The sequence below is a fragment of the Adiantum capillus-veneris genome, chromosome 12, assembly GCF_014529385.1.
Source record: "Adiantum capillus-veneris isolate H3 chromosome 12, ASM1452938v2, whole genome shotgun sequence".
Classification (NCBI taxonomy): Eukaryota; Viridiplantae; Streptophyta; class Polypodiopsida; order Polypodiales; family Pteridaceae; genus Adiantum; species Adiantum capillus-veneris.
This window is the reverse complement of record NC_140942.1, coordinates 105,795,448-105,808,212: the sequence shown is the minus strand read 5'-3', so window position 1 is coordinate 105,808,212 and position 12,765 is coordinate 105,795,448. Positions and strand designations below refer to the sequence as shown.

Below are 12,765 nucleotides of genomic sequence, written 5' to 3'. Positions count from 1 at the left end.
TTCTTTCCATATAGGGGAATCCTACTATGGTCGGCATCGTTGGTCCTTTTCCCTCCTTGGGATAAGAGTAAGAAAAAGTGGGCATTGGTGTATGGGGGTCACAAATGATCCTGTTGTGATAGGGATTTCTCCTCTATAGAACTCTTGTTCCCTTGTCATTGTAGAAGGCAACCAGGATTGCAAGATTTTAGGGTTTAAGTTTAGATATGAAGGAAAAATTGGCATTTCAACCACTCTAGCTTGACTAGATGTAAACCTGGCCGTATCTTCCACTTCCTCAAAGGGATTTGTAGACTTGCTAGGGGTAGGGTTTGGGCTTCGAGTTGTAACTGGAGCTGTTGCAATTACTTGAGTGTCTATCAATCTCGCTTTTTCTATTGGCGCATACTCCCATCCATACTTGTCAACATATATTATGAGACTCCCCTCACCTGATTTGTACAAAAACACGTATAAAGTCTTTTCCGTGCTTAACTCAAAGGCGTAGGGTGCTAGACACTGGAAATATGTTATGTACTCGTAGATTCCTACCACTCCTTGGTTTATCACTACTTTAGTCACCTTCTTGTCAAACACTGAGGCGGTCCGGGGCGGGCAACAAGAAGAGTGGCCTCTAGACACCCTTCAAGGCTCCCGTGCTGCTCAATGGGGCTGGGGCACAACACAACACAAACCAAAACAACAAACCCACAGCCAAATCCCAACTACACAAGGGGCACCACCTAGTTTAAGAGCGAACTAGGACGCAAAAGAGGAGAATCGTTAGAGCAACCCACAAACAAGCAAGGAATTTACACTAACCCTAACACCAATGGAACACTCTCACACACTAAGACACGAGAGAGGGAGAGAGAGAGAGAGAGAGGGAGAGGGAGAGAGATAGTGCTCGGGCTGCTTTGAAACGTATCGGCAATGATCAAGCAAACACAACTATATATTTAAGAAACAGAGAGAAAGGGGGAGGGGGTGCTTGTTGCATTAATACCTTCTTACAAATCTGTCATGACAAATCAAAGTGAGATTAGTATTTGTTCAACATAGCTTGCGTAAATTTCACCACAACACATCACAAGAAAAGCCACCCCAATCACTGTCTTAAGGCCAGGGGAGTCCTCTCCACCCTGTCGCCCTCTTACAGTATGTGGGATTTATGGCTAGATTGATGACAACACCAGAGACAAGCTATCAAGAACTTAACAAAAAGCACCAAGACACTTACGCATCATTGTTGTCCATTACTTCACGTTGGAAGGGAGACAAAGTATCCAAGCTTAGTCCAAATCCACCCTCCTTGATTCAGCAAATGTTGGGCTTACACTAGTAGGAGAAGTGATAGATTTCCTACTCTCAATTGAATGATAACTCTCTCTCTTACAATGGCATATAGTTCCCTTGCTAATCCCCTATTACAACACATGCACATGCATAAGACAATGAGCTTCCACTCAAGAGCTCCTTCTAGAGAGGTTGAGCTTGGCTTCTCAAGCTATAGCATAGTGCTCTTGCTTATGGCTCCCCCTTTTGTGCTAGCTACATCCTCCTTTTATAGCAATTTTGAAGGCTAGGGTTACTCCTCTAACCATGGTTGGGTTAGATTTTCAGCAATTTATCTAATTTATTTTGCTTGGAATTATCAAGAAGTTGGTGAGGAAAGAGAGAGGAGAGAAATGGAGGTGATAGGACTTTTCATAGTGGGTTAGTGTTAGTAGAGTGAGTATTAATTTACAAATGGAATTGGATATTTACAATGGGAGTATCCATGTAGGATACAAATAAGGAAGAAAAAACTCTTAAGAGGTAAGAAAAGGTGGCTTTCTTACAAGGTTGATGCTCCAAGTGTCTTGAGTAGGGCCAATTTTGACGCCTGTTGACGGTCCACTAGCTTTGACGGTACATTTTTTCTTCACTCTTGACCTTCCTTGACAGATAAGGTAATTGAAGCTGAGTAATCAACCACCATGATGTTGTCTTTTAAGAGAAGAGGCTGAATTTTGTGGTTTTTTTGATAGATATGGGTAAATTGGAGGAGGAAAAATGAGACTAGGTGGTCAATTTTGAAATGGAATTGTGTGTGGGAGGTATGAGTTCACCATGGTTTCTCTTATTCTTCAAGGTTGAGAGAAGGTGAGTAGGGTGCAGAGAGGAGTGGTGAGAGAGATGGGGATGATGAGTGGAGAAGTGTGTGTGAAAGAGGAAAATGATAAAGTGGAAGAGAGAGGGTGGCTGCATAGCATGGGAAAACTGGGGTCCACTAAAAAAATCATAGCTCACAGCTCGTAGCTCAAAAAAATATGAAAAAATTTGAGGCAAAATTTCAGCCCACGAGCTACAACTTTTGTTTGTATCACCTTTTCAAATTCGGAGAGCAAGTGAACTTTAAAAATTCAGCAAAACCGACCGTTTTTTTCCACTGCAAAGGTCCTTGTGGGGTCCTTCTTTGGATGATTCTTTTGAATACCTCCAAGAGTGAGCCCTCCATAGTGCATGTATGCATGCCACCTACCCTTGACCTTATTTGGTAGGTCTATAATTGAAGATATTGTTGAGATTAGGATATAAGTGAATAGTACAACTAAGAAAATCAAATATTGAGGGGTCTAAAAAATATGTACATATCAAATATAAATAATATAAGTGGAAAAAATATAAAGGGGTCAAAAGAAATCTCTCTCATTATGAGGCTACCATAAAAAGATAAATATTTTTGGTGTTCTAATTTTTTAGAAAAAAACAAAATAGATGTAGGAAGGGAAAAATCAAAATAGTGAAAAAATATACGCATAAATAAAACTAGTTTTTTTGGATTTTTGTTGGGGTGGAGTTACACCAAATATAAGAGAAGCTTACATGAAAATATTTCTATATGGAATAAAGAGTATGAAAAATTGTAAGAAAAAATTGTGGTAATGGTGAGGCAATGTACAGAGCATAAATAACACACACCTAGGTAGAAATATTTAAATAAATACCAAAATAATTATGAAAAAATCTTTTATTTAGGCCCTATATATAAAGAAATATTTACATACGCATGGGCCATAATATACTTATATTTTTTATTTTATTTTTATTTTTTTATTTTTTTTGGCTCAACTAGCCCAATGACTAGCTAATTGAGGGTTTTTTAAGAAGATATGGGAAAAGTCTCGTGACTCACGCACGCCTATGTACAATGAAATGGTAGGGATAGCCATAGTGTTTGGGTGATTTTGGTAGGGTGAGGTAACTCACTGTGGCAATTACAAAGAGCCGAAAAACGGCTATCAACACCAAGATGGCGTTAGGAAGATCTATCCGAGGAGTCATTTCTGTCTTCTTAGAAACCATCTTCCCTTTTGCAACATTGTCTTCGTATTTGTTAAAATTATTTGGGTCCTTAACAATGAGGTAATTTGTTCCCTCATCATCACAAAATCTGTCCCCATCATCATACACTAGAAGGGCTTCCACTCCATTTGCTAGTTCTTCCTCTATACATATGCTTTTGCGTCCCCTTGCATCGGCAAATACCAAATCCCCATGGGCATTTGGTCCTTCTAAGTAAAGGGTTGTATACCTTTTTTTTCGAGTGGGGTTCCTAGAGGTGCTACTTCCTCCCACTTGGTTTTGTTGGTTAACAGTGATGTTTTGGTCAACCATGAGGTAAATAGACTTCTTTGAAGAGGTGTCAGTCCCACTACCGTCCTCTATAATTGGTGCTAGTGGATCTATTCTTTCTTTGCTCACACTCTCCTCAGTAGTAGACCCTAAGCTGGCCTAGTCTCCTAATGATCTTCGGTCTCTTTGGAGATTTCTACCTGATCTCAAATACATCAATTTTTTTAAACACACAACTATTAATTCAAACCTTTTACTTCAAAAGTTTGCTCATAGTCATTCTTTGTTTCGGCTAGTCTTCACTGCTCTCCAATTTATTGATACAAATACGCTTATGTTCATAGATAATCAAGAGTATGGTTCGAAGGCTATCTTCACCAGGCAAGAACAACCATTGGTTGGATCACCAGCTATGAAACAAGAAGGTCCATGCTTTGAATATGGAGGTGATCATTAGACATGAGGTTGTCTAAACAAGAGTCTGCAAATAGAACTATTTGTATTCTGTGACGATTGAGAAAGAGACCATCTACTCGAACATTGTGCTAAGAATCCAAACTACATGTGAAAAGCAACAATGAATGTTGTAGGCGTGATGCCTTCTTCAAGTGGATCCAAGATAGAAACCGCCACTCCTTTGAAGGTGATGACTCAAACTCAAGCTCAAGAAGCTGCTAAAAAAGCAATCATTGAGTTGGTGTGTTTGCTTGTTAAGGTTCACTTCTTGAGATTGACAATCTCACAGAGTCTGTGCCCCATCCGAGTCACTTCCGTGAGTATTGACATTATGTTAGTGCCAGATCGCTATGATACAAACGTCTATCGCAACAGTAATTTATCATATTTACATAACTAATCACCTTTATGATGTACTTGTTAGTTAATAGCAACAAGTTAATAATGACAAGTTAGGATTTTTGATTGTGTAATATGTGCAATGGAGTGTGTTAGTCCAAATATATATTCTTACTTAATGTTTGTTATATCTACTATGTTTAATAAGTTCTAATTTTCATTGACAGTGCGAATACAATGAAAAAATAAAATTTAATATATTTTCTCCAATGTCTTCAATAGTATAACTTGTGCTAGTATGTTATGAATATTTTAGGATTAGTTGCTCATGAGGATGTTTTCATTTGAGGAGAAGAGGAAGTTACTTTCTTATATTTGCAATCAAATGTAGCTATAGAGCTAGGGGTTTGCAGCACCATAGAGAAGAAAATTAAAGTGTAGCAGATATGTTTACTTTGTTTTGAGGAAGACTTCAGTTTTAAGTGCAAGAGGACACATCTACAACAATAGTTCCTTGTTGTGGTGGGCTTGGGTTGGGAGTTTGAGCATCTTTAGTCTTTGCTTGGTTTTTCTTGTCTGGGTCTGCTCCATGGCCCAGGCCTAGAAAAATATCTTTCAGCAACCTAATGTGGCCACTTCCAAATGTGAGACTGAGTATAAAGCATTCTTAACAGATACGGTTGAGTGTGTATGGCTTGGACGCCTTATGAATGATTTGGGATTGGACTTCACAGCTATGGTTGAGTGTATATGGCTTAGATGCCTTATGGCTGATTTGGGTGTTGGACAGGACACTGCCAACACTATCTACACTAACAGTCAGAGAGCATAGGCAGTTGCGAAGAACCCAGTTTTTCATGCTTGCACAAGGCACATTGAGGTACATTACCACTATGTCAGGGAGAGGCTCTCAACAGGAGAGGTCAGCTTGGCTTATGTGCCAACATAGGACAACCTTGTAGATCTTTTTACAAAGGCATTGTCTCATGAGAAGTTTGAAGCTTTCCGCAAAGGTCTGGGTTTACTCCCCTTTGTGGACTAATCATGTCCTCATGGCATGGCACTTCCCTATACTCTATGTGCCAGCTCTCATTCACTGCATCACTCCCAAGGGGGAATTTGTAACCATATACCTGTGGCATTGATGTGTGTGAACACACTTAGGACTGCCGTGGAATTTTTTCCCTCACTTGGAGATTTTTTCCCCCTAAGTAATACACTCTCTATTGTGTGCCTTGAGATTTCTTCTTCTTCTCTCCAAGCTGTGTGTGGTTTCTTGCAATCCTAATTCCAACACTATGGTTGGAGTTGAACACATCTCTCTTGGAAATTTTATTTAGTGTGATATGCTACATGTGGCTAATCTTTTAACTAACCTCTTCTCCATCTCTAGATCAACATCTAAAATTCCTGGAGTTTACTTTGATGTTGAAGGGATTAAAGCAATTGATAGAAGGAAGCTCTGTATTGTGGCTCATGTTTATAGTGTATGTGGCTTGTATCATGCATAGAATGTCTCTTCTAGTTTGCAACCATAGGAGTCACACTTGCACTAGTTTTTCTCTCCAATTCCAAAGAATTTCCCAGAGATGATGGGAGTATTATTTGGCACTCTTGCCTTGGTCATGTCCTCATTACTAACTTGAAACAGCTTGTTTCCAAGGATATCATTACCGTCTTGGCCACAATTTGCAAGGCTCAACATGTTTGCTCTTCATGTGCAAAGGCCAAACAACACAAGGAATCATCTCTAGAGGAGACCACTTTTCGTGCCTCTCATATTTTGACGTTGATTCGTGCTAACCTTGAAGGTCTTATGAAAGTTGATTCATTTTGAAATGGTTTCTTCTTATCGATAAATCCACGCTTTATTGCTAAAGAGATTGATACTCTTTTTACTTTTTCAAACCAGGGTAAGTCAAGTAGAAAACCAATCCAAAGCTAAATTCTTTACCTTGAAAAAATGCAATGGAGATGAATTTATAACATTTGATTTTTTTTTTCAAAGGAACAATCAAAGGCAAACCTCTCCCCCATTTGAATCGTTTTGTGGAGAGGAGAAAGAGGACAACAAACGAGATGGCATGTACTCTCTTACATAATGTTTTTTCTCCCTCCTTCATTTTGAAGTGAAGTAGTGGCGACATTTGTTTTTTCCAATCGCTCTCTTAAAAAGCATAGATGGCATCACTCCAAAGGAGATATTCACAAGCCATAAACCTATTTTCTCACATCTTTATGTCTTTAATTGTGTCGCTTATGTTCATGTTCCATCAAAGAAGAGGAATTCAGGTGCTAAATACAAAGGGATAACATTTTGTGGTTATGTGTCTCACTCCGAGGATTTTGGTCTTGGGATCCTACCTTGGGGGATATTCTTCTCTCCCGTGATGCTTGGTTTGATGCGATTACAGTTGGTCTTCACGAGATTCTACATTCCACGTTGGTATTGACACTACCATGACCCCTCCTAACCCTGTTATTGGTCCCTCTTCACCCTCTCCATCATCAACATCCTCTCCCTCTACATTGGCTATTACTGCCCCCTTTGTGTCAATCCATTTGGGAGGTACTCCATCTTCCACATCCTCTGCCATACATATTGAGCTTAAGGATCATAGTCTACTTTGAGATCTTGGTCCTTCAGATTCTACCATTAATGACCAAGTTTCTACTCAATGGGTGACTCGTTGTTCATAGCAAATAGGTTATGCTTTGATGTCACAACTAGATGAACCAAATTTTGTAGTGGAGGCTATGTCTGACATCTCATTGGAGAGAGGCTATGATAGATGAGATAGCTTCTATTGAGGACAATCATTTTTTGGAGGACTTATAAGTTGGATGGTCAGAGATGAATCTTTATGAGAACTAACCCCTTGGTTTTATGGAGCATCTTGCCATCTTACCACTGGTTATTCAAACTCTCATAGTGCTATTGCTATGTGTTTGTGTGTATAGACTGAACACATTGATGCTCCTTACCACTTTGTTTGGGATAACATTGAGGATGGTCACATCAATTTAGAGTATTATCCCACCAATGACAAGCTTCCTCACTAAGCTTCTAGCTTGATCTCGAATGGATTCTCTTCTTCACTGATGGAGTTGGACAACCCATTTGACGTGCTGAAGAGGAGGTATTAGAGATATGCCATCATTAGATCATGGGATCCGGCCTAGTTTGCACGGGATGGTTGTAAGGACATATCTCGTTGTGTATTTGCATTTTACTCCATTGACCCCGTTTTGCTCCGATGCTTCCATTTTGGACGCCCCCTATTTTTGCACATTATTAGGTCATCTTTCTAGTTTAAAGGTGAGCCTTTGCTTTCATTCTCATTCATCCATTTATATAAGTATTCTCTTTTGTTATTGAATTATTGTCCTTCGGTCAGTCTCTCTCATTCTCTTCCACTCTTTGTCTTCCAGTGTTCCGCTACACTTGGCCACTAGCCGACCAACATATATTTATACATGGAGCTCATTCAGTCTTCTTCATGGAATCCCACCTTTCTATGTCTTTGGCAACGTCCAACCACTTGCACAAGGATATAATACGATGAAGCTATGCATTACAAAGAGATTGATTCCCAAGGCCTCTACCCATCTGCATGGGCAGGCTCTCTCTAGCTCACAAGAAGTTTTCGACAAACTCTCACAATAATTTCCCACATTGTGACTTACCTCAACATCATGAGCTTTGGTGAGGGAGGCATTGCTTACCTAGCTAGGTACGATTGGGGGCAGGGGACCACGGACCCGGTGGGGGGGCCGGCAATCCTTGCCCCCAATCGTACCTAGCTAGGTGCGGTGCCTCTTGAGCAGATGCTCATGATGTTGTGCATTGTATGAAAAACATTGTAAAAGACTCCGTTTTTCTACGTGAGAAAAATTCTAAATCTTCTCTCTCTCTCTCTCTCTCTCTCTCTCTCTCATTCATAAACACACACACACACACACACACACACACATGCCCACGCACATGCATACACATGTATATCTTACATGTCAGCAATAATAACATTGCAGTTGCAAAAGATACATATGCCTTCAATAAAATCATATGCTCAATAGAAGAAACTTTACCAATTAGACGATATGTAGACATGTGCTATAATCTACTATTTGAGAAGAATATTAGTTTGCATGTATGCAGAATTATACATCAAGTCATTGATGAGCTTCATGCCAACATATTTTGGGGGATACAAAGGATCTAGAGCACAGAAACTTCACATCGGATGCAATGCAAGCACAAAGAAGATTTAGAAATTTTCTCATGTAGAAAAACAGAGTCTTTTTCAATGTTTTTCATACAATGCATAACATCATGAGCTTCTGCTCAAGAGGCACCGCATACCTAGCTAGGTATATGGTGGCTCCCTCACATAAGCTCACGATGTTAAGGTAAGTCACAATGTGGGAATTATTGTGAGAATTTATCCAAAACTTCTTGTGAAGGTCCATCACTCTCCAAATGCGAGCAATTTAGGTTGATGAGTCACAATGTTGTGGGTTGTTTTTAAAGACATAGAGAGGGATAATTTTCAGTAGAGTAATCCTTTATTTACCTACATTGTAGGCCGCTTGTTTACAAACAAAAAAATTCTTCCCAAGCTTCCTGTTACCTTAAATCATTCCAAATTCAATTCGTTTTCATTACGATATGGAACATTCTCCACTCTCATTCAGTCATATTTATACTCTTAGCCAACAAATCCAAGCTATGAGATTTCCATGCATTCTATGGATAACTCAAACACATCTATTTATCCATCAAACTAATTGGATCAATTGGGTGTGGTGCATGGAATTCTATTGCAATACTTATTGGTATGAATCCTAACTAGCTTAATTTTTCAAGTAGCCACTCTTATATTATTGAGTTATAATCCATTGGCTTCCTACTTTGATAATCCAGATCCATTTGCGGAGTTTCATACAACTACCTTTACTCAACTGAATGAGTTCGCGAGTTAGGATTCCTTTCTGAGGAGGAATAATGCGAAAGTGTCGCTGTTTGGTAGAGGAAGTTGTTAGGGCAGAGGTGGTGACATGGGAGCTTGGTAAGAAGAAATGTACTTAGGAGAAGACATAATATTGGACCTTAGAAGTGTGTGCCTCAGGGTCTTGATTTAAATTGAAAAGCGTCGTTTAGGGCCCGAGGGTCTTGATTTAATTAACATGAGAGTATGAACCTTCTGATATTTTCTTGGGAACCTTTTGCATATACATAAATCACAAGTTCAAGCTCAAAACACAATTGACCAAGAATATTCCTAAGTATAAAACTAACACCATTCAAGAAAAGTATCTGTATAGATGAACTTTTATATGGAAGCTTGTCATCAAGCCTTGTTATTAGATACAGATATGTATTACAAGCTTTAAGAATGCTAGACCTTGCATTCTAATAGCCGATATTTACAAACGAGCAATTCTTTGCATACTTCAAGGAGGTATAGAGAAACCTTAGGGAAGGTCACCTATAATATATGTGACCATGATCAATTGGGTTCTATTTTAAAACCCGAGAAGGTCACCTATAATATATGTACTTGTCACACAGGTTCTTTATTATATCAAATACAAATATGTCAAAATATGGCAAATACAATTAGAGAGGTGCTTGAGAAACAAACCTGAGTAGCTGTCATTAGCACCCTCCTAGAGCGGTATAAGAAAACCTTCAACAACCTTAATTACCTGCACAAAGTAACCAAGATTTGTCGCGGAGGCTTGTAAGCTCTCCTACCATGCAGCACTGAAAAATTATCCAAAATCATTAAGTCCCCTTGCTTCCAAGGAATGTCCACACTATTCTCCTCTAGGATCTTCCGGGAAGTCTCGACTGCATCTGCTGGCAATGGGGACCCATCGCCAAAGACCACATCGTACGGGTGCTCGAGAGAAATTCCGATTTTGTGGCTTGTGCCACTATAGAAGATTGTGATTGTGTTGCACCATGCATTGTGTTCTCGACCAAAATTTCTTGTGGCCTTTGCAGGTCCAGTGACCAGTTTCATGTCGCCTCCTGGAAGCCATTCCACCTTCGAATTGAATATCTCTTTGGCTCTGAAAACAAAGAATCACAACTTATAGGAGTTCAAACCCCCTCTCTAACCCTCCAATTCACAAAATGTTCCTCCTTTGTCAAGTGGGCATCCCTAATTGTGTTTTGTCAACCAAGATCAAGCCTTCACTGTCAGCACATCAAAACTCTGCACACGACATATCATGACGCAGCACCCGCAAACAAATCGAGGGCATAACCGAAACACCCAAAGTAGATAAAAATGCAACCAAGTTAATTGAGCCCCCTAACAACTCCTTAAAGACAGACCCAAATACATAGTTATTCTTGTGTCTCGATTTCTTAATCTTGGTTTAACTTCACTTTGTTTAAAGAAGACAGACACAGTTTTCGTCTCTTTTGAGAAGCTTGAAATCGATGTCCGTCTCTTTCAAAGAGCTTTTGAATTGGAATTGATGTGGCTACGAGTCCCAGGGCTTTGAGAAAGATAGGTTCGCTTTATCCAAAGCCAGTTCAACCAGAGAAATTACCCTCTCAGATCTGGATGCAAAGGGACTAAACCTGTCTGAGCTTTTACACTATGTAGTTATAGATTTGAAATATATATCGTGTTTACCTTCTCAACTATGGCATTTTCCTTCTCAGATCACAATGAAAAGGATTTAAAGCCAGCTCAATAAATTTGTTACCACAAGCCTTGAATATGACTTAATGAATCTATGCACCCACTTGTCACCTTGATCACCGACTAAGATCCAATGAAAAGTATTGCTACCGGCTCCATTTGCTATTAGCTACTTAGGTAGTGGTCATGTGATGCATAGTTATCAGTTACATATGCAACTATGCAAGGCCTTTTGTAACTATGCTAACTTAGCAAGAAACATGAAACATGATAAGTACTGTACTACCGACCTTTCTTCTGCCTCTTTCCGATCGCTTGTCCCTAACACTGTCGGCCAACCTTGAAGAGAAATATAACGGAGGTCCTTCTCTAATGGTTGAACCTTCAGGTAAAGCAGCCCTAAATCCTCTAGTTTCTGCATAAAATCAGGGCACTGCATCCATACACCCTGAGTGACTTTATGGCTCATAACAAGCGGTGTCTGTCCCCTTTCCAGTGGAGGCGTCTCGCAAAAGAACAGCACTTTGGAGGGCCAAGTTGCAACATCTGCGATCTGTAATTTGTGGTAAAAGAGACATAGATAGGTGTTAAAATACACAAAATGCACACACATAGATCGGAAAGAGAAACTCTCTCTCTCTCTCTCTCTCTCTCTCTCTCTCTCTCTCTCTCTCACACACACACACACACTCACACTCACACTTTTGTTTTGTTTGTACACACACACACACACACACACACATGTGCATGCATGCCCACTAGTGTTGAAGAATGTGGCCTCTCACACCTGAGACATTTCATGATGAAAATTGATGAATTTATCAGGATCAGCGTCATTGGCCGTGTAGACAGACCCTACAACATGGCTGCGTGGGGCAGACCCAATATAAGACCTCGTCTGCCAGCCGAGAGACTCCACAGCAGAGTGGAAATCGGAGCCATTGCGTAGCGGAAACCCGCGAAGGAGGAGGGCGCCATGCTCTTTGAGCTTCTGCTCCAAGAAAGCCCGGCATGTGTGGAGTAGCTCGCAGGCATCAATGACAGACTCAGAGGGTGAAGGAGGCGTGAGAACCAAAGGAAAGAGCTTGCCATCCACTTTGCGCTGCTCTGGCAAGCGAGCCTCTGCTAGCAAACAGCCGCCTGCTCCTTCGGTTTCGTCTCCCGCCATATTACGCTTCGCTGCCTGAAGTCGACTTTGATTAGTGACAAACCAACCCAAGCTATATATTAAGAAGCTCCTCCGTGATGAGGATGCTATGACCAAAAGAAATAAAAAATTAAATACAATGCTATGGACAAAATAAAAGTCAAAAAAAGTGGTTGTGTCATTTCACTCTCTAGCACACAAGACTCATTAGTGAGGCCATCATGGCTCGTGTCCATCTCCCGTCGACTCCTATTCCCACCTACCCGGTGATGGGATTCTGGGAGAGCATAAATTTTTTTGTCTCTCCTGAATGTCACCATGCAGATCTTGACATGCACCGAGTTCAATTTACTCGTCAATTTGGGGTTGCTAAATTAAGTGGACGTGATGTTATTTTGGGCATTAAGTGGTTTCACAATTTCAAGCCACACATTGATTGGGATGTCTCACGGGCAATGGCAAGGGCAAGGGCAGTTTACATGGCACCAACTTATTTCGAATCTTTCATGCCCAAAGCAAACACAAGCTTAGATGGTGCTCACAGGAGGCTTAGTCATCACTTTA

The 12,765-nt window shown here is 40.3% G+C and overlaps 1 protein-coding gene across 1 annotated transcript; it reads right to left on the bottom strand.

Moving 5' to 3' along the window:
- Positions 1 to 9,695: 9,695 nt before the first annotated feature.
- Positions 9,696 to 12,264, bottom strand: LOC147446263 (clavaminate synthase-like protein At3g21360). Its single transcript, XM_086526202.1, has 3 exons — positions 11,842 to 12,264; positions 11,345 to 11,607; positions 9,696 to 10,470 (listed from the first exon to the last, which is right to left on the bottom strand). Exons 1-3 carry the CDS (start codon positions 12,220 to 12,222, stop codon positions 10,098 to 10,100), a joined length of 1,017 nt encoding a protein of 338 aa, XP_086382328.1. The 5' UTR covers positions 12,223 to 12,264; the 3' UTR covers positions 9,696 to 10,097.
- Between the last annotated feature and the right edge of the window lie 501 nt (positions 12,265 to 12,765).

Bases quoted from the DNA above. Each gene is read 5' to 3' on its own strand.
- LOC147446263 (XM_086526202.1), bottom strand. From the start codon at position 12,222: ATGGCGGGAGACGAAACCGAAGGAGCAGGCGGCTGTTTGCTAGCAGAG. The intron at 11,608-11,841 runs GTGTGAGAGGCC...CACAAATTACAG, and splicing joins TTCATCATGAAATGTCTCAG to ATCGCAGATGTTGCAACTTG. The intron at 10,471-11,344 runs GTCGGTAGTACA...CTTTGTTTTCAG, and splicing joins CGGAAAGAGGCAGAAGAAAG to AGCCAAAGAGATATTCAATT.